The following is a 26522-nucleotide window of genomic DNA, read 5'->3' as shown; positions in this document are numbered from 1 at the left end:
ATTATCACAATAAGTTGGTTGATGTGGAGACATGACAGATTGGCAAAAAGGTGCAGTTGTGCTTGGACGGGCTCATGACCTCACTGTCAATGAAGTAACTGGATTTGTTGGTGAATCAACATGGTCTCCAACATGTCTTCCACCCACAACCATGTAACATGGCATAAGAACAGTGGTCATAAAAAGATCTTTATGAATGGGGACTACTGACTAATGTCACACTGTCGCAGTGACAGGCAGTTTTGAATCTGCCAGAATTGCTGCTGTCTGTAACTCCCTACCACTGTCAAGAGTTTTCCAAGTGGGCATTGGAAAGGGAGGAGAGTTGCATGCAGTGGGCATTTGGAGTCAGGTACTTCACATCGTTTACAGCAGAAGTTGGCTGGAAGTGTGTAATGTGATCTGAGAAGTTCCAATTTTGCTTCCTTTCAAATGATGCACAGCATTGAAAGCGCTATGGCCCATAGAGACATTTAACCCACAATGTATGGAGGATGTAGTTCAAACCAGGGGTGGTTATGTAATTCAAAGCTATAAACAGTGTGCACTAGCCATCACAATAATGTGTGAACTGTAGTGCTTTTGTATATGTAACAGTGTACGAAAATGGGGATAAGGAATTGAAAAAATCCTCCATGCCATTTTAGTTTATTGTGAATGTGGCAAAAATGCAAAAACAAACTGTCAGATTATATACTGGAAGGTATCCTGATTGGCAGGTCATATCACAACAAATAACAACAAAATGGAAGAATGTGTTATCGGGAGGTAATCATTACTGCAGACACCAAATGTATAAAAAGACTGCACTTACAATAAAATGTGGGAAGGTGTTCTTACACACAGTCGTTAAATTGTCACGACAGTTTGCGTGACACTGGTGGCATCGGCTATTGAAGCATCCATCAAATACTGCACCAATATAAATTTCATTCTTGCCACAACATCCGTCATTAGCAGTTGCATAAAGATAATTTTCAGCATCAGATCTAGTTTGGTATTTTAATGTTTTTAAAGGGTAAAAGTTTACAGCTATTCCTTAAACGAGATGTTTGCTTGGAAAGCTACAACCAAAAACTATCAACATGTTAAGTTACACAATATACATCATTGGTTGACTGCAAATTCTTACTGCTCCTATAAAGAGGTTTTCAGTAACAGTGGGCCATAATATGTGATGTGGAGTAGTCCTTGATGACATCATCGCTTGATTACATTTTATTGAAAGAAGTAATAAGGAGCCCCACTTACACCAATTTCCTCAAACATTTTGGCAGCAGCTTTTGAAGAGGTGTTCATAATTGTACATCAGAAAATATGGTTTCAGCGTGATGGGTGTCTTGCACATTTCAAATTGTTTGTACTACTATTTAGATACATGTTTACGCACTCTTTTTATTCTTCTGCATATTTTCTGAATCCTGTAATTGGTCTAAAAGTAATATCCCAACCTGTTTGAAGCGTTTAGAGTCACAGTGGTGTGAGTTACTAACCTATATTCCGGGCAATCGCTGATGTTGAAAAGCATGATGTTGGGAAGAATTCTGCCCACAGCTGGTAAAACTGTTGTTTATTAAAGCACGACCGATTTCATGGCTTTAAGCTGCATCGTCAGGTGAACAGTGGTAAAAGATCATAGGCATACCCACTGCTCCTAGTCATAAGTTACTATTCAAGGAAAATGGGGCGCTTCTTCTTTACCTCTCGCTCTCCATAACATTGACGACATTCCTGAATAGTAATTTTGACTAGAAGCGATGGGTATGCCTATGATCCTTTAACATTGTTCACCTGATGATGCAGTCGTGTTTTAATAAACAACAATTTTACCATCTGTGAGCAGAATTCTTCCTAAAATCATACTATTTTGCCATTTGGAAAAACTGAGGAATAGTGTGTGTTTGTTAAAATATTTTATGATATTCTATTCAGATTAACAAATAAATAAAATTTCATCAATAATTTTAACAAATGCACTAAAAACTTTTAATTTCTCTGAATGGAAGAACAGTGACTTAACACTGCTTATATGCTCTATTTGTTCAGTGCATAGATGAAGGACATCATTTTCTCCATTTGCATGCTGTAATGTCCATGGAAGTAGCAGCATCCCACAAGGCATAAACCAGCCCTGAAACAAAGGTGATTGATGATTCCAGGGAAATAAGGCTTTACTGTTAACTATCATGACAAAAATAAAGTTTCATATGTATGTTTTCGTTGTCCAGTGGTTTTATGCATTTAAAATTATGTACATCTGATTCTACAAGTGTTTGTTGGTCCATGGAAGTAGTATACACAACTCACAAAGCATTTTTCTTTTTCTGTGCTGTGCAATGCCACTTACAATAAGATGGAAGCCAGAGAGTCTTTTTAGTATCTGTTGCGACTCATGACAGGGTTTTATCCTTAATGAATTTCATTCAATCTTCATTATCACAAGTACAAATGCTTTGTATTGAGCCCTGTTCATGTACGTTTACACATTTAGTCAAAGAAACAGTGTCTTGCCATCTGCTTTGGTGCTTGCATTTAGAAAGTAACTTTTTCACAACTGGTGACACATTGTGACTGTGAAATAGACATGTTGAGTTATGAGTAATAAGATTGGATGTGATTTAAATCATTAAAAAAAATGCTGGTATAAAAATTAACTTAAGATTTGCTTATAGAAATGTATATGTTGAGATTATTGTATAAATTTCAACCCATAAATTTGTGGCATTATATTGTTCGTTGTATAGGCTGCTGGAACCCTGTTAGCATAACTCTTGTTACTTTGCCATGTGGACCCATCTTTCACTGCAACTTATACTTTTACCACAAATTTTTATCTATGTTGCAGGTTGAACGATTAGTGGATCGAGTACAGTCTTCTACACTTCTCGATGACAGAAGAGATGCATGTCGGGCCCTCAAGGCATTATCTCGAAAGTATCGTGTTGAGGTTGGGGCACAAGGAATGGATGCACTTCGGCAAGTCTTGGAAATGGATCGAGCCGATGCAGAAATAGTTGGCTATGCACTGGACACTTTATGCAATATCACATCAGGTGAAAACTTTGAAGAGGAAGGTAGGTGTTATCCAAGATACACTGTGCAGTTTCATATACATTTTCTGTCTTCTATTAATTTACTTAAGATGGAAATTTAGTACTAAATAACTGAGTCAGTGAGAAGACGATGTGGATGTAATCTTTTCATGGCCTTACAGAGGGAAGTTACTGTTGTTTCCCAGAACCATTGAAGGCAAATTATGAGACAGCATATTGCTCTTTGTTGCTATCTTAGTCTTTTGGCATTGTGGCGGAAAAAGGTGTGCAGCTTAAATTAGGTAGCTGTCTCATCTGTTGATAAATTGATCCAGTAGTCACTTCCTGTCTAATGTTAATTCAATAAATGACTGACATGTTTTCCATGAAAATGTGAAGAAAACTCCTGCTTTGTGAATTTCTGAGCCTTTCAGTATCATCAAACACACATGAGTGCACAAAAAGAATTTGGTAATAAACAGACAGATTTTTTTTAAATAAACTGCTGATAAATTGTTTTGTACCACTCTCATCAATTGCATAGTTTTTTATACGTTCGGATTTTTTTCCACTTTGAAAACCTCTTTCTCAGTACCCCTCTGACTACAGGGAATTCCTACACAGAGCCAGCTATCCATATAACATAGGTTGAAGTAAACCTACATTTTGAGTGTAATTCATTAGAAATCATTGTACCTCCAATTGCAACCAGTATGATGTGGCATGTAGTAGTGTTCAGTCTGTCAACATGGTTCAAGGGGTCATTTTGAGCTTAGATCATGCACATTTTGTGACTTTGTAGCAAGAAAGACAATCAGCAAACATAGTTGTCTGCTGAATTGGCATACACCACATTGTTGTCATTCGAATATTCAGCCACAATCATGAAACAGCCAACATTAAAGATCTACATCACAGTGGTCACATCATCAGCTTATGACTGCTACCTACAAATTGTCGCTCCTAGGTATCACAGAGAGATCATCTTAGTACTGTGTGTTACCTTGTTGGAGGCAACTGATAGGTCTAGGCCAAGCCAGGCAGTATGCCACCATTTCCAAACAATCATGTTGCCCTCTAGGCATCCATAAACAACTATGCAAACCCCCCATCTCCAGCTCTGTGGCACTCAGAGAAATAAGGCAAGCGATACCTGTAGTGGAACCTGGCTCAGTTGAGTCAGGTTCACGAGTAGGTACAAGTTTTGTATGATACCTGGTGATTGTTGTAGAAGAGTGTGGAAGTGGCCAAGTACTAATACATGTAACAGACCCATGGGTACAGCAGGGAGATGAGTTCATCAAGTTTTGTACAGATGTCATGTAATGATGTTACTATGTTGGGTACCTCTCAATACTACCAAGGGTAATTTGAAGGCTGTGTATTATTGGAACAGGAACCTTAAACCTGTTTTCTAGACCTACAGTCAACACTTCAATGATGAATATGATAACACACCAGCACACTGTGTCTACCTCATTAACACCTTCCCCCAGACAACAAGCCAGACAGCAGGAACTGACCAAATTTGATTGCCCTGTGGTATCTTCTTGCATGAAACCAACTGAACATATGTGGGACTGTTTGAAACTTGCAGTGTGCCACTGCAGGAACCCTCCTTATACTGGAGTGGTATATGCTTGAGCAGTAAAATCTTGACCGCCTTGATGATGGTGTCTCTAAGGATCCAAGCATGCTACTATGCATGAGGTGGAGTTTCATGGGGCAGGGAATGAAAGAATAACCCCCACAAAACAAAACAAAAAAGTGTTACCGTGAAATAAAATTAAAGCAATATCAAAAATAAAAATAGCCTGACGGTTAGTGCACATCTTTGAAATCAAAATTTGGTGCTGGGTAACATTCTGTGCTGTGTTGCTTCACAGTATTGAATGTTGCCTAACACCAGGTTCTGATTGCACCATTGTGCATTTTCAAATAGGCTGCCTTTATCTTTGTTTTAATGTTTTAAAGGCTGGAATTAAAGGAAATGGGACCTGGATAAACTGAAAGAACCAGAGGTTGTAGAGAGTTTGAGAGGGAGTATTATGGGATGATTCCCAAGAACAGGCAAAAGGAATACAAAAGAAAAATAATGGGTAGCTTTGATGAAATAGTAAAGGTAGCAGAGGATCAAGTAGGTAAAAAGATGAGGCTTAGCAGAAATCCTTGGGCGACACAAGAGGTATTGAATTTAATTGATGAAAGGAGAAAATAAAAAACTGTGGTAAATGAACCAGGCAAGAGGGAATACAAATGTCTGAAAACCAAGATTAAGAGGAAGTACAAAATGGCTTAGCAAAAATGGCTAGAGATTAAATATAAGGATTTAGAACAATATATCACTAGGGGGAATGATGGATTCCGCCTACAGGAAAATTTAGAGAGACCTTTATTCAAAAGAGAACCATCTGTATGAATTTTTGTGAGCTCAGATGGAAAACCAATCCTAAGCAACAAAGGCAAAGGTGGAAGGTGTACATAGGGGGTCTATACAAGGGAGATGTACTTGAGGGAAATATTATGGAAATGGAAGAGGATGTAGATGGAGAGGAGATAGGAGATATGATACTGTGTGAAGAATTTGACAGAGCACTGAAAGACCTAAGTCAATACATGGCCCTGGGAGTTGATAACATTCCATTAGAACTATTGATAGACTTGGGAGAGCCAGCCGTGACAAACTCTTCCATACGGTGAACAAGATTTGTGAAGCAAGCAAAATACCCTCATGCTTCAAGAATAATATAATAATTCTATTTACAAAGAAAGCAGGTGCTGACATGCATGAAAATTACCAAACTTACCAAATAAGCAGCAAGCAGTTGCAAAATCATGTTTTCTTTATTTACTTTTGCAAATTGATTTCAACTTTAACAGCCATCATCGGTGCTTTCAACGATTATGTGCCCTGAGTAGTAACACTGTCCTAAGCAGAGGTCAAACATAAAGTGATCACTTTATGTTTGACCTCGGCACAACTTGGGAACCACATGGAGCCCACCATTCATAAATTCCCAAACTGTCTGTTTAATAAGTTACAGTTGTGAAATACTAACATGAATTTTTTACAGAAGAGTGGCAAAGCTGGTAGAAGCTGAGCTCAGGGAAGATCAGTTTGGATTCTGGAGAAATGTTGGAACACGTGAGGCAGCACTGACCCTAAGACCTCTGACAGAAGATAGGTTAAGCAAAGGAAAACCTATCTTTATAGACTTTGTAGTCGTAGAGAAAGCTTTTGACAGTGTGGAGTGGAATACTCTCTTTCAAATTCTAAAGGTAGCAAGGGTAAAATACAGGGAGCGAAAGGCTATTTACTACCTGTACAGAAACCAGACAGCAGTTGTACAAGTAGAAGGGCATGAAAGAGAAGCATTGGTTGATCAGGGAATGAGACAGGGTTCTAGCCTATCCCCGATGTTATTCAATCTGTACATTGAATAAGCAGTAACAGAAACCAAAGAAAAATTTGGAGTAGCAATTAAAATCCCAGGAGAAGAAGCAAAAACTTTGATAGAATTACAATGTCATCGGCAAGCCTCAGAGACAGCAAAAGACTTTGAAGAGCAGGTGAACATAATGGACAGTGTCTTGAAAGGAGGATATAAGATCAACATCAACAAAAGCAAAATGTGGATAATGGAAAGCAGTCAAATTAGATCAGGTGATGCTTTCTTAGGTCTTCCAATGTAATCTGTAGCTCATCCATATCTTCCTTGATTTCTGTAATCCACTTAATGTTGCACTTACTATTCCACAATTTTTCTATTATTCTCCTGATGATCCTGTTCTCTGGTGTTCTGATTAGATTTCGGAAAAATGAAATGTGTTTCTTCCTGATTGTACTCATTACAGGTTCTATGTCCTTGTTGACTGTTTCATTTGTAACTACTCTCCAGTGTCCATCTTTCTGGTATGATTTGTTGTTGCACATTCTGATGATTCTTCTCTCTATTTTGAGTATTTTGTGTATTTGTGCAGTGTTAGTTGTTTTGAAGATGGTTTCACTTGCATATGTTATTTCTGGTTGAGTGACTGTTTTGTAGTGTTTTAATTTTGTTGCTATTGACAGGATCTTTTTGTTGTAGGTGTTCTTGGTGATATATTGTGCTCTAGTCAATTTGTTTATTCTGTTATGCCATGTTGGCTTTTCAATGACGTTATATATTATGATTTGTCATAGATTTTTAAATTTATATACAATTTTCATATCTTGGTTTCCTGTGGCAATTTTGTTTGAGTGGTGGGTCAGTTAACGTGATGGTTTTCTGTACTATTTCCTGTAGTGAGATAACTTGTTGTTTGGTTTCCTGAATACTGTTAGACAAGAGAGCAAGGTCATCAGAAAATCCTAGACAATTTAAACTTACATTGTCTTTGGGTCTTCCAATTTGGATGTTCTTCGGGTTAATCTTGTACCATTCCCTCATTATGTATTCTAAAGCACAGTTGAACAGCATGAGTGCCAAGCAATCTCCTTGTTTGAAACCTTCTTTAGGGTGATTGGCTCAGAGAGTTCCCCCTCTGAACTTGACTTCTGATACAGTGTTGGTTAAGGTGAGTTCTATCAATTTGATTAATTTTGTATGGAGCCCGAAATTTCTTAAGATTTTAACATTGGAGGTCTATGGATACAGTCATATGCTTTTTTAAAGTCCACGAAGGTTATTAAAAGAGGTTTATTTCATTTCTTGTCTAGGTGGCTAACCACCGAATCCGATGTAGCCTTCTCCTGTATTCTTGGACAGGACGGTGGAAATGTTTTCCTAAAAGACCTTTCCATGGTTGACTTTAAAAGGTAGTTAACCTTGGCTGGAGAAAGCTCCAATTTACAACTAAGGTTGTTAACCACAGAGGCACAACCCTATATGTTCAGGTTTTTGGGTTGGCATTTCCTCCTAACCCAATAAGGTATGGTCCCCCCCCCCCCCCCCCCCCCCCCCCCCCAATACTCGGGTGGCTGATTGCAGTAGTTTCCCACTGGGCAATGGGGTCACCATGTCCCTACACCAAGTTTTCAGTCATTAAATATATTCAATGCATCATATATTCTGTTTTCAAATTAATGATATCAATATAATGGAAGGAAACATTCCACGTGGGAAAAATTATATATAAAAACAAAGATGAGGTGACTTACCGAACAAAAGTGCTGGCAGGTCGATAGACACACAAACAAACACAAACACACACACAAAATTCAAGCTTTCGCAACAAACTGTTGCCTCATCAGGAAAGAGGGAAGGAGAGGGGAAGACGAAAGGAAGTGGGTTTTAAGGGAGAGGGTAAGGAGTCATTCCAATCCCGGGAGCGGAAAGACTTACCTTAGGGGGAAAAAAGGACAGGTATACACTCGCACACACGCACATATCCATCCACACATACAGACACGAGCAGACATATATGTCTGCTTGTGTCTGTATGTGTGGATGGATATGTGCGTGTGTGCGAGTGTATACCTGTCCTTTTTTCCCCCTAAGGTAAGTCTTTCCGCTCCCGGGATTGGAATGACTCCTTACCCTCTCCCTTAAAACCCACTTCCTTTCGTCTTCCCCTCTCCTTCCCTCTTTCCTGATGAGGCAACAGTTTGTTGCGAAAGCTTGAATTTTGTGTGTGTGTTTGTGTTTGTTTGTGTGTCTATCGACCTGCCAGCACTTTTGTTCGGTAAGTCACCTCATCTTTGTTTTTATATATAATATATTCTGTTTTCTTACACAAATTTGTGATTGCCCCTTTTTTTGAAAATAGGCTTTTTGTGGTAATGTCCAGTTATTTATACATCAGAAAAACCAAGTGTACTGAAGGGATCTCTCTTCTTGCAGAGACTACTCCCTTCTCAGACTTTTCCAACTGTAGTCTGTTCATCGTTTAACCATATTAAGTATTCTTATGAAGATCACAATAATGGTGTGGATTGAATGCAGATACCTCTGATTTTTTCAGAATTCTTTCACACTCTGCAAGATCATTCACCACCAACACAAATCACTCAAACTGAATGTAAGTAATTTGTTTCTTGCCATAGCTGCACAATCTTGTGCTGTTATTCCCGTTATGTGTATTCTGTCTAGTAGCTAATAACCATTTGGTGCAAACTCCTTTCTCCTTTTACCATTCTAAATTCAATCCATTTAAACTTAAGTCTCTTCGTTTACTTTAACCTAAATCTATCACTGCCAGTGAGAGAATCCTTGATAATTGAGATGACACGTCCATTCCATGGAAAGTTACTATGTTCTATTTTCCTGGATTTCTCTGAGACGGATTTATATTGTTCTGTTCAGCACTTATTCCAGCTCAGTGACCAATATTTCTGCTTTTAAAATATATTTATTAATAACTATTGACTCTAAAATAATATCCAAGCATTTTATAAAAGCTTCATCCCATGTGCATTTGCTTATGATAAAAACTTACTCTTCAAAAAGTATTTGTAAATAAAATAATTTTTTCCAGTGTTTCGCTACAAATATTTTGCTTGGCTGTCTCTTTCTTGCAAGACTATGCACCATTAAATAGTATCTTTCTTCAGTTCTCAAATGTTTACAGCAGTTTTGAAACTGTGGAGTGGAATGGCCCCCGGAATTGTAGAAGCATAACTTACTAGCATTTAACTCTTGACCCAAATTTATTTGAGAATAACAAATGCAAGTTGACCTTTAGTTAATTTGAAATGCACAGTGTAGGTGAACTGAAGCCTGTTAGTAATATTAATTTTACTTTTTCTAATGATGTAAAAATAAATTAAAAATGTAAACAAAGAACCGACACAAAAAATTGCATTGATTCGTTAAGTTTAATATTAGTAGTAATATTTTGATCAAGCATTGTCACATCAGGGGCCGCTAAGTAAATAATACAAAAAAAGTTAACAGCATCTATCCTTTCCAGAACAGCATTGTCTGCTTGTGTCTGTGTATGTGCGGATGGATGTGTGTGTGTATGTGAGTGTATACCTGTCCTTTTTTCCCCCTAAGGTAAGTCTTTCCGCTCCCGGGATTGGAATGACTCCTTACCCTCTCCCTTAAAACCCACATCCTTTCGTCTTTCCCTCTCCTTCCATCTTTCCTGATGAAGCAACCGTTGGTTGCGAAAGCTAGAATTTTGTGTGTATGTTTGTGTTTGTTTGTGTGTCTATCGACCTGCCAGCGCTTTTGTTTGGTAAGTCTCATCATCTTTGTTTTTAGATATATTTTTCCCACGTGGAATGTTTCCCTCTATTATATTATTGTTGGGTATAGATCTCTTCTGTTTGGCATCATCTTTTCCAGGCGTGCACGTCCTGCATCCACATCTCAAAATAGCTAGTGAAATTATAATTACATATTATACAAAATGTGAAAATCATCCCGTCTTTAATTAGCGTAACATTGTTAAAGAATAGTGTTACCTATTTATTTCATATCATATTTTGACATAATTATGTACAAACTTAGTTTCGTGTGGTAGTCTGTCCAAGACGTATGACGTGCAGTGCTTTGATGATATAATACTAACTCTTATTTCAGTAAACCACAAACATGAGTCGCACAGTATGCAGCACGCGAGGCATGACAAGTGCAGCGTCTCGAATGAATGGGTGTCGTCTGTTGTGTCCATACTGCAATTTTTTCGGTGTATATTAATTAAGATCATTGTTTTGTTATTTACCTGTGCTGCTAGGTAGCCAACATGTATTTAAATTTCATACTTTTCATACTTTATTATTTTTAGATGTGTTCTATTTAATTTATTTAGCAGTCCCCCCTGGCACAACAGTGCTTGGATCAAAATATTACTACTTATATTAAACTTAAAGGGGCAGTACATATTACCTTTTTTTTTTTTTTTTAGGATGCTCTGCCCACTGTCCCCCCCCCCCCCCCCCCCCTTTCCCAAACGATAAACTTTGGTACAATTGACACTTTGTCCACATAAATACTTTCCAGGCCAAAACACAAAATTATGAAATGATATCTTTCTTTTTCATGTAAGCAATTTACATGATGTTTTCAAATTCTCTCTCTCTCTCTCTCTCTCTCTCTCACTCTCACACACACACACACACACACACACACACACACACCCCTAAACATCCCTAGGTCCACTGTTTCCAATGTGATAGTGAAGTGGAAACATGAAAGGACATGTACAGCACAAAAGCTTACAGTCCGACCTCGTCTGATGACTGACAGAGATTGCCGACAGTTGAAGAGAGTCCACTGCAAGTACTGTGACAGTTAGGCTGGAGGTGAGAAAACTGGGTTTTCACGGTCAAGTGGCTGATCATAAGCCACACATCATGCCGGTAAATGCCAAACGACACCTCACTTGGTGTAAGGAGCGTAAACATTGGACGATTGAACAGTGGCAAAATGTGTGGCCTGACAAATCACGGTGACGATCTGATGGCAGGGTGTGGGTATGGCGAATGCTCGGTGAACTTCACTTGCCAGTATGTGTAGTGCCAACAGTAAAATTGGGAGGCAGTGGTGTTACGGTGTGGTTGTGTTTTTCATGAAGAGGCTTGCATCCCTTGTTGTTTTGGGTGGCACTATCACAGCCCAGGCCTACATTGATGTTTTTCTTGTTTCCCACTGTTGAAGAGCAATTCGGAGATGGCAATTGCATCTTTCATCATACCTGTTCATAATGCACGGCCTGTGGTGGAGTGGTTACATGTCAATATTATCCCTGTAATGGACTGGCCTGCACGGAGTCCTGATCCGAATCCTATAGAATACCTTTGGGATGTTTTGGAATGGCAATTTCGTGCCTGGCCTCACTTGCCGACATCGATGCCACTCCTCAGTGCAGCACTCCGTGAAGAATGGGCTGCCATTCCCCAAGAAATCTTCCAGCATCTGATTGAACTTATGCCTGTGAGAGTGGAAGCTATCATCAAGGCTAGGGGTGGGCCAACACCATATTGAATTTCAGCATTACCGATGGAGGGCAACATGAACTTGCAAGAAATAAGCTGTGGTGACAATTCACTACCATCAACATCCTCTTTTACTTGGATAGAAGTTAATGGATACACTCTGTATGCTTGCAAAACTAAAGGTGTGAAGTTTACAAAATTTAAATGCAAAACACTTTTGCTCCCAATCTGGGATTAGCGCTGTACTACAGGTATCAGACTCTAAAATGAACTTGATAGACAACCCCTGAGCTATTCGTAATGTGATAATAAAAAGTAAAGTTTTAGTTTCTCCCAACCTAAAAGCCACAAAAAACTGTAATTAGCAGGGACTTGTAAGACAAGATCCATATTCAACTCAAGTCGCCTCTCAGAGATTGGAGAGTCAGAACCAAGCCTCTTCAAGAACAGTAAGTGTCTAAAAGGATGCAATGTAGAAATTATTAATTTCACAGCAAATGAGTGGGATCTGATTCTGCTGTTGAGTCTGCATCTTCTTACACTTAGACATAGCAGTGACTGATCCATTCATCCAAGTTATCCCTTTTTGGCACTTTCACCTTGCTTCTCCATTAACCCTTCTTCCTTGAAGACAATGTAAATAAATGTCCCTGGTGTCCACATACAAAACCACTGATCTTTCTTGTACTCTGGGGGTGCTGCGTTTCAGGAATGCTACCCACAATAGCTACTACACTGTCGGCTTGCCGAGAATGATTGACATATTTAATCCGTTCATTGTTGTGAGTGTAGATCATCAAGCTGTTGGACAAACATGCTTTGTGGTCTGTGCTGTGGATTAATTACCTCTTCAGTGTCCGACACCACCTCCCTTCACACACGTGAAAGACACAAAGCCCTTGCTACAGATTTTACTCTATTTGTATAGTTGTCGAAAAGTTCCCCATCATCTTGTTCATGGCAGTAATCCGGATCAAACAAATGACACATTGTGTTATGAGGGATTACCTGTTGGCAGATCTCTCCATGAGAACTGTCAACCACTCAAGCCCCCTCCCTAACCCCCCCCCCCCCGCCTCCCCCAAACACACACACACACACACACACACACACACACACACACACACACACACTGTAATTGCCACAGTCACTTGCTGAACTAAATTGCTCTTTATGAGCAGATACATCTATAGTCTTACTCTAGCCCAGAGTCTAAGCACTTCTTTCTTCTTATTGAGTGACACCAAAAAATACAAACATTGTGCAATATCTGGACTAGTATTGATCTAGAATATTTGCTTTCTTTAATCATTCCCAGAACAGGATGAGGTAAAATTGAAAACTGTTTGTTCCATGATACTGTATTTAAATGAACTCTTGCTAATTCCTCATCCCAGCTGCATTCCCCATCCTGCCCCATTTTTACAAAGGCCTCGACTAATGACGACATGCCATTCAGCATTAACTTGATCTGTGTAGCCCTTGCCTGGATATGCTCCATCACATCCCTGTACTCTCCTTTACATGGCAAGTTCAAATAAAACAAACTGTTCACATAATGTGCTACCATGGCCTCAACTGGGACCACAAAGCACTTTCCGTTCCAGAAATTTAATACACAAATCTGTCCCAGACAACATTAATTGAACCACTGCACTGACAGTACTTACATTATGTTATCACCCATAAATTAACCAAACAGGTTCTCCCAGTACATAGCAAAGCTGCTACATCAGTTTGGGCACAGTAGGTCCAGGGGTCCGTCTGCAGATTGTGATTTCATAGCCGGCTCAACCTTCCAAAGCCATCCTATTCTGGGAACATATCTTAAAAACCATATCTGCAACAGCACAGGAATGGAAAGGCACAATTTCTGACAATGTATCCTTAATCCTACCACCTACACTGCAGCTTGTATAGTGATACAAAGATGTGGAAAAAATCTTCTTTGATACAGTGGAAATATGAAAGAAACTTCTAGATGTTTGTAACTTGATCAGTTAAAGTCAAGGCAGACAAGTGACATGGCCACAATGACAAATCCAGCTATCTGCAAATTTCCATTGGCTGTGGTCTCTTAACAGTGGGGCTGAAACGAACAGGCGCTGCATTGTGCTTAGGAGCACAATCCATCACTGTCCTTCAAACACCACCACCTTTCTTTCTTATTTTTTTAGTAAAAATACTCTGCTGAAGGTTATATAGGCACTGATTGCAAGGGAGGGGGACACAGATAATGACCGTTCGAAGTTCATCGACATGACTTTAATTTATACAGATGGCTCTAAGAACAATGACGGGGTCGGGTGTTCCTTTATTGTTGGGGCACAAAGTTTCCAATACCGGCTCCATGGCCATTGTTCGGTCTTCACAGCTGAGCTCTTTGCCCTCTACCAGGCTGTTCTTTACATCTGCCGCCACCGACATTCTGCTTATGTCATCTGCTCAGATTCCCTGAGCGCCATCCAGAGCCTCAGTGATCCGTACCCGGTTCACCCTTTCGTACACCGGATCCAACGCTCTCTTCAGCAGCTGGTGGACGTCGGTACGCCGGTTAGCTTTATGTGGGTTCCTGGCCATGTCGGTATCCCTGGGAACGAAGCTGCAGATGCCGCGGCCAAGGCTGCGGTCCTCCAGCCTCGGACAGCTTCTTGTTGTGTCCCTTCGTCCGATTTTAGCAGGGTCATTTGTCGGCGCGTTGTGTCGCTGTGGCATGCCGATTGGGCTGCACTTACCGACAACAAGCTTCGGGCCTTAAAACCTCTTCCCGTGGCTTGGACGTCCTCCTCACGCCCTTCTCGGCGGGAGGAGGTCGTTTTAGCAAGGTTACGAATTGGACACTGCCGGTTCAGCCATCGCCATCTGCTGACGGCTGCGCCGGCGCCGTTCTGCCCATGTGGGCACTTGCTGACGGTTAGACACATTTTAATGTCCTGTCCAGATCTTAACACACTGCGCCTCGATCTTAACCTGCCTAATACTTTAGATGCCATTTTAGCGGATGACCCACGAGCAGCTGCTCGTGTTCTTTGTTTTATCAATTTGACAAACCTCGCTAAGGACATTTGATGATGTTTTTTAGTCCTATGCCTGTCAGTCTGTCTTTTATTGTGTTTTCCCTTTTAGTTGTTGTTGTCAACTTGTGCCTCGCGGTGCATTCTTAGAGTAGTCAGGGCGCTAATGACCACTGAAGTTGTGCGCACAAAAAAAAAAAAAAAAAAAAAAAAAAAAACCAGATAATGACTTCTCACACAGTTGTGTAATATAGCCTTCCATAAATTCAACATAACTTGTAGGCATTGAATAGTTTTTTTGTTTTCATTCTTTTTCATATTTCATTGTGGATTATCTGGTTTGATGTTTCCCTTAAAGAAATTCTTGATGCAGTTCAACATGGAATAAAAAAAAAAGTTTTTTAGTGATAGTTTGTAGTGGTGTCTGTTATTTCTGTGTACTTTCAGGTTGTTTGTGTAATGCAGTCATCATGTTGCCTTGATTAACAGTGTATATTATTTCAGTAATTCCCATAATGGAACTGTTATCTCTTCGTTATCATGGTTTGCAAGTATTTTAATTGGAACTGCCATAAGTAACAACATTAAGAGGTGAATTTGTCTTATTGCGAAAGTAGATGTTGTTATAGGGTGACATTTATAAGAAAAACTTTGTGATTAATGTGTAGCAGTCGTACTCTATGCCAGGAATGTGTTTTTAACATATGTTGTCATGTTTCTCTCACTTCTTGTTGTGGAAGCCCTATCTAATTATTTTGTGTGTTTTCAGAACATATAAACTTAAATTCTGCTTTAGTGGCAACTATTGGAGAACAGTTCACAGAAATTTTTATCAAACAGCCAGACAATGTTGGCCTTGTTTTGGGATTTCTGGAGGAATATGATTTCCATGTTCGATGGCCAGCCGTCAAGCTGCTAACTAATTTGCTCGCTAACAAGTGAGTATTATTTTTCTGCCCTTGTCAGATATTTAGGTAATGATTCATTTCATGGTTGCTACAGGCAAGATAAATTGCATGTACATTGTTGGGCTCACAGTGCCATTGGTAAGATTACTCATTGGTGTGCTGTTACAGTCTTGTTGTAGGCATGAGCAATCATCCACAATTGTTGCATTTGTTAATGACCACATAGTTGAAGCATCAATTTCCAACATACAATCCCGTGATGTAATTCAATCATTGTGCAAGCAGGTGCACATTTTAAGACAACTTCTCAACTTTGTTTGAAATAGAATTGGCATGCAGATATAGAAAGTTTTTATTAACATTATAATAATGCTGCGGGTTTTTTTTTTTTTTTAAGGAAAAATGTCTGGTTGACCAATGTGATGAATAACTGTTAGAAATACGGAGCAAACAAGATGATAGTGAAAATAAAACCTTCAGTTAATCTTAGTTGCTCAAAGGGAAGACAATTCTATTCATCTCTCTACATCAAGTACAATAAAGAGAAATTTGTTGGAAAATTATTTTGTTTATTAACAAGCACAGCTCTTTCAAACAATTAGAAATTGACAAAATCAAAGAGAACAAAAAGTAAAGAGCAGTGTTTCAAATAGTATTAAGTGCACAGATCATAATTTTACAAGAAGCGAAAAAAATGTTTCACTTGGTAACCAAATGAAGTATGTCAAAATTCTTGATGCCAGAACCTAGTTATTCAGATTATGTTCCAGAATTAGTCATGACTGAGGTAGTTTACCAATGCATGAAAGTGCAGTTTTAATTTTTAAATTGCACTTAATATATTTTGAACCAGTTCACTGAAAAAAAAAAAAAAAAAAATTGATCCACCATGTTTTCATATAATATCATTTGAAACATAATTTTTATTTTTAGTTGACTTTGTTGGAGACACTTTCTGACATAAGAAAATTGTTAACATGTTGTTGATGGTCGATTGATGTGTTAAAATTTTGCACTTCTTTTGTGTGCAAACAACCACAGTCTTTGTCCTCATGAGTTGGCCTACCAGTTTCAGCTAATGTTGTATCGCTATTTAGTGCCAAAACATAAAACTGCAATCTATCAATCTCTTTCCAGTTGTCTCCAAATCTTGTTTTCAACAGGTTGTCCACATCCAGTTTCTTTGTTTTGGTTAATACCCTCCGTTTATCTGTTATGTGAGGCCCATATACCTGATCAGTCTTTGTGCCTCATTTCAGAAGGGTTGTGAATTGCTTTGAGGGGTCATTGAATCTGCTCATCAATGCCATCTTTATTCTGACCTTTCTTTGTTCTTCTATCCCTTCCTATTTCTTAAAATTATTGGCAAGCATCTTCTACTTCCTTACAAAACATTCTTTGCCAAATTTTACAGTTATCACAGCCTGATAAATCTCTAGGTATTTCTCAGATGTTAATGATGTCTGAGCATTTATGAAGAGACTTTTCTAAAATGTCAAAAACTGTCACTGGTAGAAATACTGTAATCATTGAAAAGTTAGCAGCTGCTTTGTTTTGAAGCCAGTAAACTAGAGTATGAATGGTATGCATGTTTTTGTTTTGCCCACTGCATCTGTCTGCAAAGAACTGGATGCAGGTGATTGAATTATCGAACTTTACCTCATCTAGAAATGAGATAATGCCAGAGGGCACCCCATTACTCCTCTTCCATCCTCAGTCTCATCCCAAGCATAAAATTTTGGATTCTGAATACTGACATCAATAACACACAATGTGTAAAATGATATTTGTTTGGAACAGTATGGTGTGTTCACATTTAAATCTGGAAGAGCGTTTGAGCCTAGTAACTAAAAGCATCGGTGGATGATGTCCTAAACTCTATATTGAACTGTGTGCAGAAAATGTTCTGGAGGAACCATTTTATCACTTTAAGGACCAGAGGAACACAGGCGTTGTACATCTTGAAGAGTCTGTTTATGTTTAATTCAGCGGGAAGATACAGCCTCTGTCTTTTTTTTCCTTCTGTAATGTGATTCCCATGCTCGTAACCAAGAAGTAAGTGCGGTCATCTTTTCTCTTCTTGCAACAAACTGAGCACTCTTTCTACTGTTGCCTCTCTTCTCTCTAACGCCGCCACCATTCTTAAAAGCATTTGATATGTTATTAATCCTGGTTTGGCTTACCCCAAATAACTTTTAAAAGAATTTTCAGCAGATCAGTTTTGTTTTACCGCCAATTTTAACATCCAAAATTTGGAGGCGTAGCTTTCATCATGTAACCGAGTCTGTGATCTTGTTCCACTAGGTTTGGTGTGCTGTAAACTTTATTCTTTGCTTTCACCAGATAGAATACTGGGATGGTTCACTACTTGATTCTGTCTTCGTTTTATTACAAGGCAGCTAAATGTCCTTAAATGTGGATCTGGATTGAATTACCTAAAACTAAATACATTACCTCATGTCATAACTAGAGATAGTAAAGCTCAGAGTATAAAAATATGCATTTATGCAATCTTTCCCGCATGCACCAATATTACAAAATTTACTATAAATGATCATTCATACGAGGGCTGACTGAAAAGTAATGCCTCCACCTTCGTAACTCAACAGTTGGCAGCATTGGTTTGCAGCAGGTACTGGCTTGTTCTGTAGCCTTTCTCTACAGCTCCAGTTGGCGGGAAGCCTTGGTATTAAACACTTGTGTTGTTACAGTGTAAAGTATGGAACCCTGCACAGATGGTCGGTCAATGTGATTTACGCAAAGTGCACTCATTGAATTCTTGACAGGAGCAGGTGTCACCCCAAAGGAGATTCATCAGAGAATGAACGCAGTTTATGATGATTGTGTTGATGTGAGTACTGTGCATCGGAGATGTTGAGGTGGGAACATCTGACCAGTGTGACAAACAGTGTTGGACATCCTTTGATAGCGACCTCAGAGTTTCACAAGCAAAATGTTGACAGATTGATTCAGGACAATCGTCATATCACTCGGAGAGAATTTGCAAGCTTGATCGGCATTTCACAAGAACGTGTGGGTCACATTATTGCTTTGCTTGGCTATCGGAAGATATGTGCACGATGGTTACCCCGGATGCTGACTCCTGAAATGAAAGTGCAGAGGCTTGAAATTTGCCAGGAACTCCTCTGAGGTTACAAGAATGAAGAGGCACAGTACTCGCAACAACATGATCACCATAAACTGCTTTCGTTCCGTGTTGAATCTCCTGTTGGGTCACACCTTCTCCTGTCTAGAATTCAACAACTGCACATTGCTTAAATCGCATTGACTGACTGTCTGCACACGGTTCCATACTTTACACTGTGACAACACAACCGTTCAATGCTAAGACTTCCTGCAAACTGGAGCAGTACAGAAGAGGCTACAGAACATGCCAGTACCTGCTGCATACCAGTGCAGCCAACTGTTGAAGAATTACAAAGGTGGAGGCATTACTTTTCAGTCAACCCTCATAAAATACATCAGGTTTTTTACTTACTGAGCTTCCTCTTCAAGCTATATTTAGTTTTTGCAGTTCTAATTTTCATTGTATCTGGCTTCTATCACTCACCCATGGGTAAATGGCCCTCCGTGGTGTTCGTAAGTGCACAGTAACACAATCAACACCACACTATGAGTTAAAAGATGAAAACACCAGGAACAGCCAATGAAAGAGTGGACCAATAAAGCAGTCTGGGAAACATGTCCTGAACGTAATAGGTTTCGAACTGTCGACTGTGATACACATAGTATGATTGATCCGATTCATGTTTTTCAGGAGTAAATTACTATGGGAAAGAATACAAAATGAACTGATCTGACTCAACAGCATTAAAGAGCATACCACAATTGGTGTAAAAACACATCAAACTGTATTTTGACTCAGCTGCATTTAATATGTGTTGGAACAATGCTCCTTGGGCGTCTTTTGCCACTGACAGATCTATGCAATGTTAGCAGCCTTTGAGTTTCTATTAAGTCATAGTTAATTTTGCTATTATTCTTTATCTCTGATGATAAATGCATAAAAATTCACTCTTATTCATCATTACTTGTTCATATGCATATGCTGCAAACTTGCTATACCTTACTTATCGTCACTACTGAATGGTCATACACTTAGGACAGATTGAGAGGGTGGGAGTGGTCAGAGGCAGAAATGAGATTAGAAATTAAAAATAGAAAAAAAAAATCGAAATAGAGGATGAAACAAAATAACATGTGGCAAATGAAGCAAGGAAGACATTAGAAGTAGACTAACATGGGTAAAGAGAGCATTCTTTGCCAAAAGATATCTAGTAGTTACAAACAAGGCCATAATATGAGAAAGAAATTCCCTACGCCATCCACCCAACAGTTTTCCCTTCCTCCATCGTGTCACCCCCTCTCAATTCATTTCCCCACATTGCCTTCAGTGCGTGCCACTTCCCACCGGCCACTACATCGTACCAACCTGTGTACCCGCCACCCTTCCCTTGCACATCCCTAGCTGGCAAACTGGCAAACAGGGAGGCATCCCTGTGAGCCACTAGCCACCCACCCCCAGGCCCTTTCCCTCTCCCTGCCTCCTGCCTCCCACTTCCCACCCCACCCTACCCCCACTCCAGAGGTTTTAGTGTGTTGCAGAGTGGCTGGCTCCTCCTCTTTTTCTTATACTCAGCCAGCCACATCCATCTACAATATTGTTTTTGCTCCTTGTACCACTTTTGTCCTGTGTAATTAATGGTTTACTACTGACACAATAATTTGTTCCGTGCAGGCAAATAGTTTTCCAACTTTTGTTACCTGTGTTATACGTGCTGTTTTATCTTCCTGTTTTGTGTATTTTATCGACACTCGTCTCAATCTGTTGGCTCGCAGGTGCTGAAGACTTTGCTGTCGTGTGCCCATACGAACATCTCCATCCATTCATCCAGCATCGGTTTGCTGCATTTTTACATTTTCTCCTTTCATCAGTGAAATTAAATACCTCCTAACTTATCCAAGGCCTTGTCTGTTTAGTTATGTGATCCTCTGCTCCCTTCCTTATTCATCTCTCAAAGCTGCCCATAGGTTTTTGTTTTATTCCTTCCCCTGTTTCAGTCCAACATTGCTGAATGCTCCTTCCAAGATTATCAAGAACCTCGGTTTCCTTCAGTTTATCCAGGTCCCATCTATTTAGTTTCCTACCTTTTCCAGTTTCTTTGGTTACAGCAGTTCATAACAAATAAATTACAGTCAAAGTCCACATCTATCCCTGAAAATGTATTATAATTTAAAATCTGGCTTTGTATTGCTATTACATAATTAATATTGATTATATAATCAATGGCAGTATGGATTATCATCTCAGTTATACAACTGGATTTGGATTTTCTGTGAGAAAGGTGACAGTTTGTAGTAATTAATGGAAAGACATTGAGTAAAACAGGAGTGATATTTGGCATTCCTCAAGGAATTGTTACAGGCCCTCTGCAGTTTCTAATCTGTATACATAATTTAAGAGAGAATCTGGGGAGCCACTTAGATTCTTTGCAAGTGATACTGTCATTTATGACCCAGTAGTCATCAGAAGATCAAAACCAATTACAAAATGATTTAGACAAAGTATTTGTGTGGCGTGAAAAGTGGATATTGGCCCTAAATAATGGAAAAATTGTGGTCATCCACGTGAGTACTAAAATGTATTTGTTAAATTTGGGTTATACAATAAATTACACAAATCTGAAGGCTGTCAACTGAATTAAGTACCTGGGGATGACAACTACAAACTAATCAAATTGGAACAATCAAATAGAATGTTGTGAGGAAGGCGAACCAAAGGCTGTCTTTTATTTGCAGAACACTTACTAGATGCAACGAACATTAAAGAGACTGCCTACACTATGCTTGTCCATCATCTGCTGTGTGGTAAGGGACCTTTACCAGATAAGATTTACCAAGGACACTGGAAGAGTTCAAAGAAGGGTAACTCATTCTGTATTATGGTGAAATAGGGGATAGTGTACCGCGGATATTATATGGAGTTCTAATGGCAATCATCAAAACAGTCATTTTTCGTTCTGGTGAGATCTCTTTATGAAAATTCAATCATGGACTTTCTCCTCCAAATGCAAAAATCTTTTATTGATGCCCACGTACATGAGGAGGAGTGGTTATCGTAGTAAAATAAGAGCTCACCTGGAAAGATTGAAGTGTTCACTTTTCACACAAGTTGTTTCAGAGTAAAACAGTAGAAAAATAGTGCAAGTGGTTCGATGAACCCTATGTCAGACACTTAAGTGTGAATTGTGAAGTATTCATGTAGGTGTAGATGCAGAATCTGAAGCCTTCTGGGATCCCCAGGTCTCTTCCACAAACCTTCATTCACGATTCTTATACCATGTGTCAGCCATGAGTAAATTATGCCCTACCAGGCAGTTTTCATTTCTTTCGGTCAGTCCATGTTCTCCTACTGTTTTTCCTTGTATCAATACCGTATGCTTTAAGGAAGATGACAGGTGGGGCCCTGTCAACCTATGATCTGAGTGACGTGTACCTCCTTTCAAATCCTTTCTGACCAATCCCTCTTTTTGTATCTGAGGAAGGACATAGAAGTTCGAAAAGCTAGGAATACTTTTTCTCTCCCTCTACTTTTTAAGGTTTCTCTTAGCAGTAATTGGAATTTCCCCTCACTGAGGCATGTAAAGACCAGACATTCTGTTCCCTGGAATTTATTTCCTCAATTGAATGTTCTTTCTGATATGGTTAAGACTTTTATCTGACTTCTCATGAAGAATTTGACAGACATAAAACAGGTAACACAATGTAAATATAATTTAAATCATTGAAATGGTATTTTTGGTATAAGAGCCTCCTTTTAGTGTGTTAGCTTCTGATTTGAATGTTGTGTAATTACTAAAAATTTCAATTTCAGGCCAAAGGAGATCCAAGACATTATTTTGGTGAGCCCTATGGGTGTATCCAGACTTATGGACCTCTTGGGAGATAGCCGTGAAGTCATTAGGAATGATGTACGTATATTCAGTGTCATTTCTTTTTTTAAATCCTATTGTTAAGGCCTGTTATGTGAGGCATGGAAAGACAAGAGGGAAAAAACAACTCATATTTGTGTCTTATCAGTCAGCTGTATGTGAACAAAATGTTTATAGGCATTAGATGTAGAACTTGACTGTTGTAATGTGACCTATGTATTAAATTTATTTGTGCAGCTTGCGTATGAAATTTATCTGCACAGAAGCAATTTTATCATTTTGAAATGGATAGGCAGTTAAATGATAATGCTGTCAATTAATCACCTGTTTTACATTTAGGGACCACTGTAGTGCTGACACAATTGTCCACTAGTTGAGAGGTACTCAAAGATGTATGCCTGTTGGGTTCCTTGCTGCCTAACAGAAGACTATAAAGAGCAATGAAGGACCATTTTGCTTGGTGCACGTTATGAGGCTGATGATGGGGAAGTTACTGATGATGTAGCAAGATGTTGGCTCGGACATCGACCAGTAGATTGGTACAAAGTGGGCATACAGGTCCTCCCAATAATGTGGCGTAAGGCTGTCACATTGAATGGAGATTATGTGGAAAAATAGTGTTTTGTAGCTGAAAGTGGGGAATAATATGGTGTACTGCAATCCTGAGTAAGACCAGCCTGCTTTCAGAAAAAAAGTGTTGCATTACTGATTGAATGCCATTCATAGATCAGTGATGGCATACTAGTCTTGAGTGCATGGCAATAACCTTCATCAAGATGGACCTTCTCCCTGTTAATAATTAAGTCAGAAAGCGGTTTGGAAAGCACTGTTAGATCTTTGTGTCATGGTGGGCCTGTTGCTATTGAAGGTGTTATTGAAAGAGACTGGCATATGTTTCTAAAATGTGGGAGGGAAATTTTTTGATACTGTACCATGATAAATGCTCTGACATTCTTGACATATTTATTAGTCTTGCTGAGGTGTATATTGCCCAAAGTAATTATTAATGTAAGCGCAGTTCTGTATAATTGTATTGAAGGGAGTGGAATTGGACATATATCTTACATAGAGGCTTTTAAGCTACTGGTCTGTTTACCGTACCTTTTATTGTAGTCGGCTTGGCTTTCTGAAATATTTTCATATGTTTGAAAATGCTTAATCAGTGGTTTTTTTATAGAGCTGTGTAAATTTTAATTAAATTTTGTAAACAAAGATCTATGCTGTTATATACTGACCAAAATACACTCATGTTCAGAAAAAGCAGAACACTTTGAATGACTAGAGAAAGGACATTCATTCATATTCACAGGACCTATACATTAGTATGTTCTGCAGAAATGATTAACATTTCAGTCACCTTGGTTCAGCGTGTGTCCCATTGCATAGTAAGCACAGGTTCTGCCATGGGCCCTGATAGCTTGTTCCTTGTGTGCTGGCATCGGTGCTTATAAGGTGAAAGTGGCATCCTGTGGTGCAACCATTCTTGCTGCATTCATCTGGTTCCAAAGTTCATCTGTAGTGTTTGACATTGGGTCACAGCACTACTCCCATCATTTCACCACATCCCATATATTTTCGATTGGCGAAAAGTCTGGTGATCTGGCAGACCAGGGTAAAAGGCTGGCATCCTGTGACACCAAGAATAGACATGTTTGTGCAGCAATATGTGGTTGTGCATTGTCTTGCTGTCTGGTTTGGGGTGATTTGCAGAAAGGATATGGCTATGGGTTGCAGTATGTCATTCACGTAGGTCACACTGGTCACAGTGCCCTAGACATGCACCAACTGTGATTTGTGGCTGTACCCAGTAGCACATCCACCTTAAGGCCTTGAGTTGATGGTGTATGTGTTGTGTGAATTCAGTCACTGTGATGTCTCTCCTCATGTCTGCGGCAAACCGAAATGGGACCATCATTTTCAAACAAACAGAACCTGGATTTGCTTGAAAACACTGTCTGATACCATTCCTGCCTTCAGTGACGTCATTCCTCACACCATTACTGTCTAGCATGTTTCCTTACATTCGTCAAAGTAGGCAGAGAAGTCAACGATGCACACCTAAACCATGCCGTAATAAATGGTGATGGACTGTCAGCCCTGATAGTGTATGCTGTGTTACACTTTTCCACTGTTGTGCCAGAGCAGAGGAGGACAAAGGTTTGTCCTGTAGTGCCATTCAGATAAGAGGCTGTACACATACTCGTAGACTGAAGAAGAATACTTCTGTAAAATGCTGGACGAACAGCCCAAACTATACACTTCTCATTAATTTGATTTACTATGAAAGAGTGACCACGAATTTTTGTTTCAAAAACAAATATACTTTTAAGCATCACATTTGTCACAAATAAATGAATTCAATAAATATTTAGTTCATTGAGAGTTACAGCAACTACACTCTCCTTTTCTAAAGTACATCAGTTGTAATAATCAGTCAAATGAATGAACTAATTAGGAAGTACTAGCACCTCACAAATGCAATGACAGCAGTTAATATGTGACAATTTCAGTTCACTGTGAGTTCATGAAAGTAATGTTACCTCAACATCAAGACTATATAATATCGTTTCAAAAGAAAATTCAGTTGAGACAATTAATGACTTATAAGACAGCTTTTCTGGCCAGTAATTGCCATCAGACAGTAAGTATGACGACAGACCAATCTTATCCTCGCTACAGATGTGTGTTGGATCTGCCACTCCTTTTTAACCTTTTGCAACCCACCCCTCTCCCCACCCAGAGTAAGGAACCAATAATTCTGATAGCTGGGGTAGTATCATCACTTTTATTTGTATCTATCAACAGTATTAAATATCTCCCCTTCTGTAGATGGCTAGCAATTCTGTCTCATAATTTATTAGGCCATATAATATGACAACTCAGATGCTGCCTCATCACACCCTACACACAATTTAAATCATCTTGAAAGGGATAGGCTATAGGATCCAACTAAATAAACAACCTCAAAAGTGGGAGAATGTTTTAGTAAATATGTATGAGTATAATATAAAAGTAGGTGTAATTAATGAATAACAGATGAGGAAACTCTTAGTAAAAACTTTTTTATTTCTTGATCAAACTTGAATTGTCACTTACTATTTCAAAATAGTTTTAAATGTATCAGCTTCCAAGTTGATACGTGCGTTTCATGGATATGGAAATATATATAATGAAAAAGACAGATTGCTACTCACTGTAAAGATGGCTCTTTGAGTTGCAGACAGGCATAATGAAAAGACTGTTATACATTTAGCTTTCACCCAAAGCCTTCTTTTGAAAAAGAAAAGTGCACACAATCATTCACACAGGCAAGTGTATCTCATGCACGCGTGACTGCCATCTCTGGCAGCTTATACTGGAATGTCAACGGCCTTTTCCTTTCCTGAAGAAGTTTAGTCCGAAACCTTAATGTGTTATATTCTTTTCATTATGCCTGTCGGTAACTCAATGTGTCTTTATGGTGAGTAGCAATCTATCTTTTTCATTGCATTGTTGATATTCCAACCTATAGTTTTCATTGTTTGAAAATATTTTTATGCTCTCATGTTCAGAAAAAACAGAACACCTTGAATAACTAAAGAGAGGATGTTCATATTCACAGGGCATGTAAATTAAGGTGTTCTGCAGAAATGTTTAGCATTTGAACCTTGCCAGCCCACGGGTTCAAGGTAAACATCGATATTTTGACACACCACCACCTATCAGTAAATTGTGCTTGCAAGTTCTTGTTGTTGCTATAAACCGAAGTTAAT

The 26522-nt window shown here is 39.0% G+C and overlaps 1 protein-coding gene across 2 annotated transcripts in view; it reads left to right on the top strand.

Moving 5' to 3' along the window:
* LOC126457161 (general vesicular transport factor p115) overlaps positions 1 to 26522 on the top strand; it is a 202666-nt gene that overhangs the window by 39942 nt on the left and 136202 nt on the right. For both annotated transcript variants that reach the window (XM_050093244.1, XM_050093243.1), the window contains exons 2-4: positions 2846 to 3074; positions 15679 to 15847; positions 22713 to 22809. In XM_050093244.1, coding sequence (XP_049949201.1) covers positions 2846 to 3074; positions 15679 to 15847; positions 22713 to 22809 — 495 coding nt within the window. The remainder of the gene's footprint in view (positions 1 to 2845; positions 3075 to 15678; positions 15848 to 22712; positions 22810 to 26522) is intronic.

The sequence above is a fragment of the Schistocerca serialis genome, chromosome 2, assembly GCF_023864345.2.
Source record: "Schistocerca serialis cubense isolate TAMUIC-IGC-003099 chromosome 2, iqSchSeri2.2, whole genome shotgun sequence".
Lineage (NCBI taxonomy): Eukaryota > Metazoa > Arthropoda > Insecta > Orthoptera > Acrididae > Schistocerca > Schistocerca serialis.
This window is presented reverse-complemented; position numbering and strand designations above follow the sequence as displayed.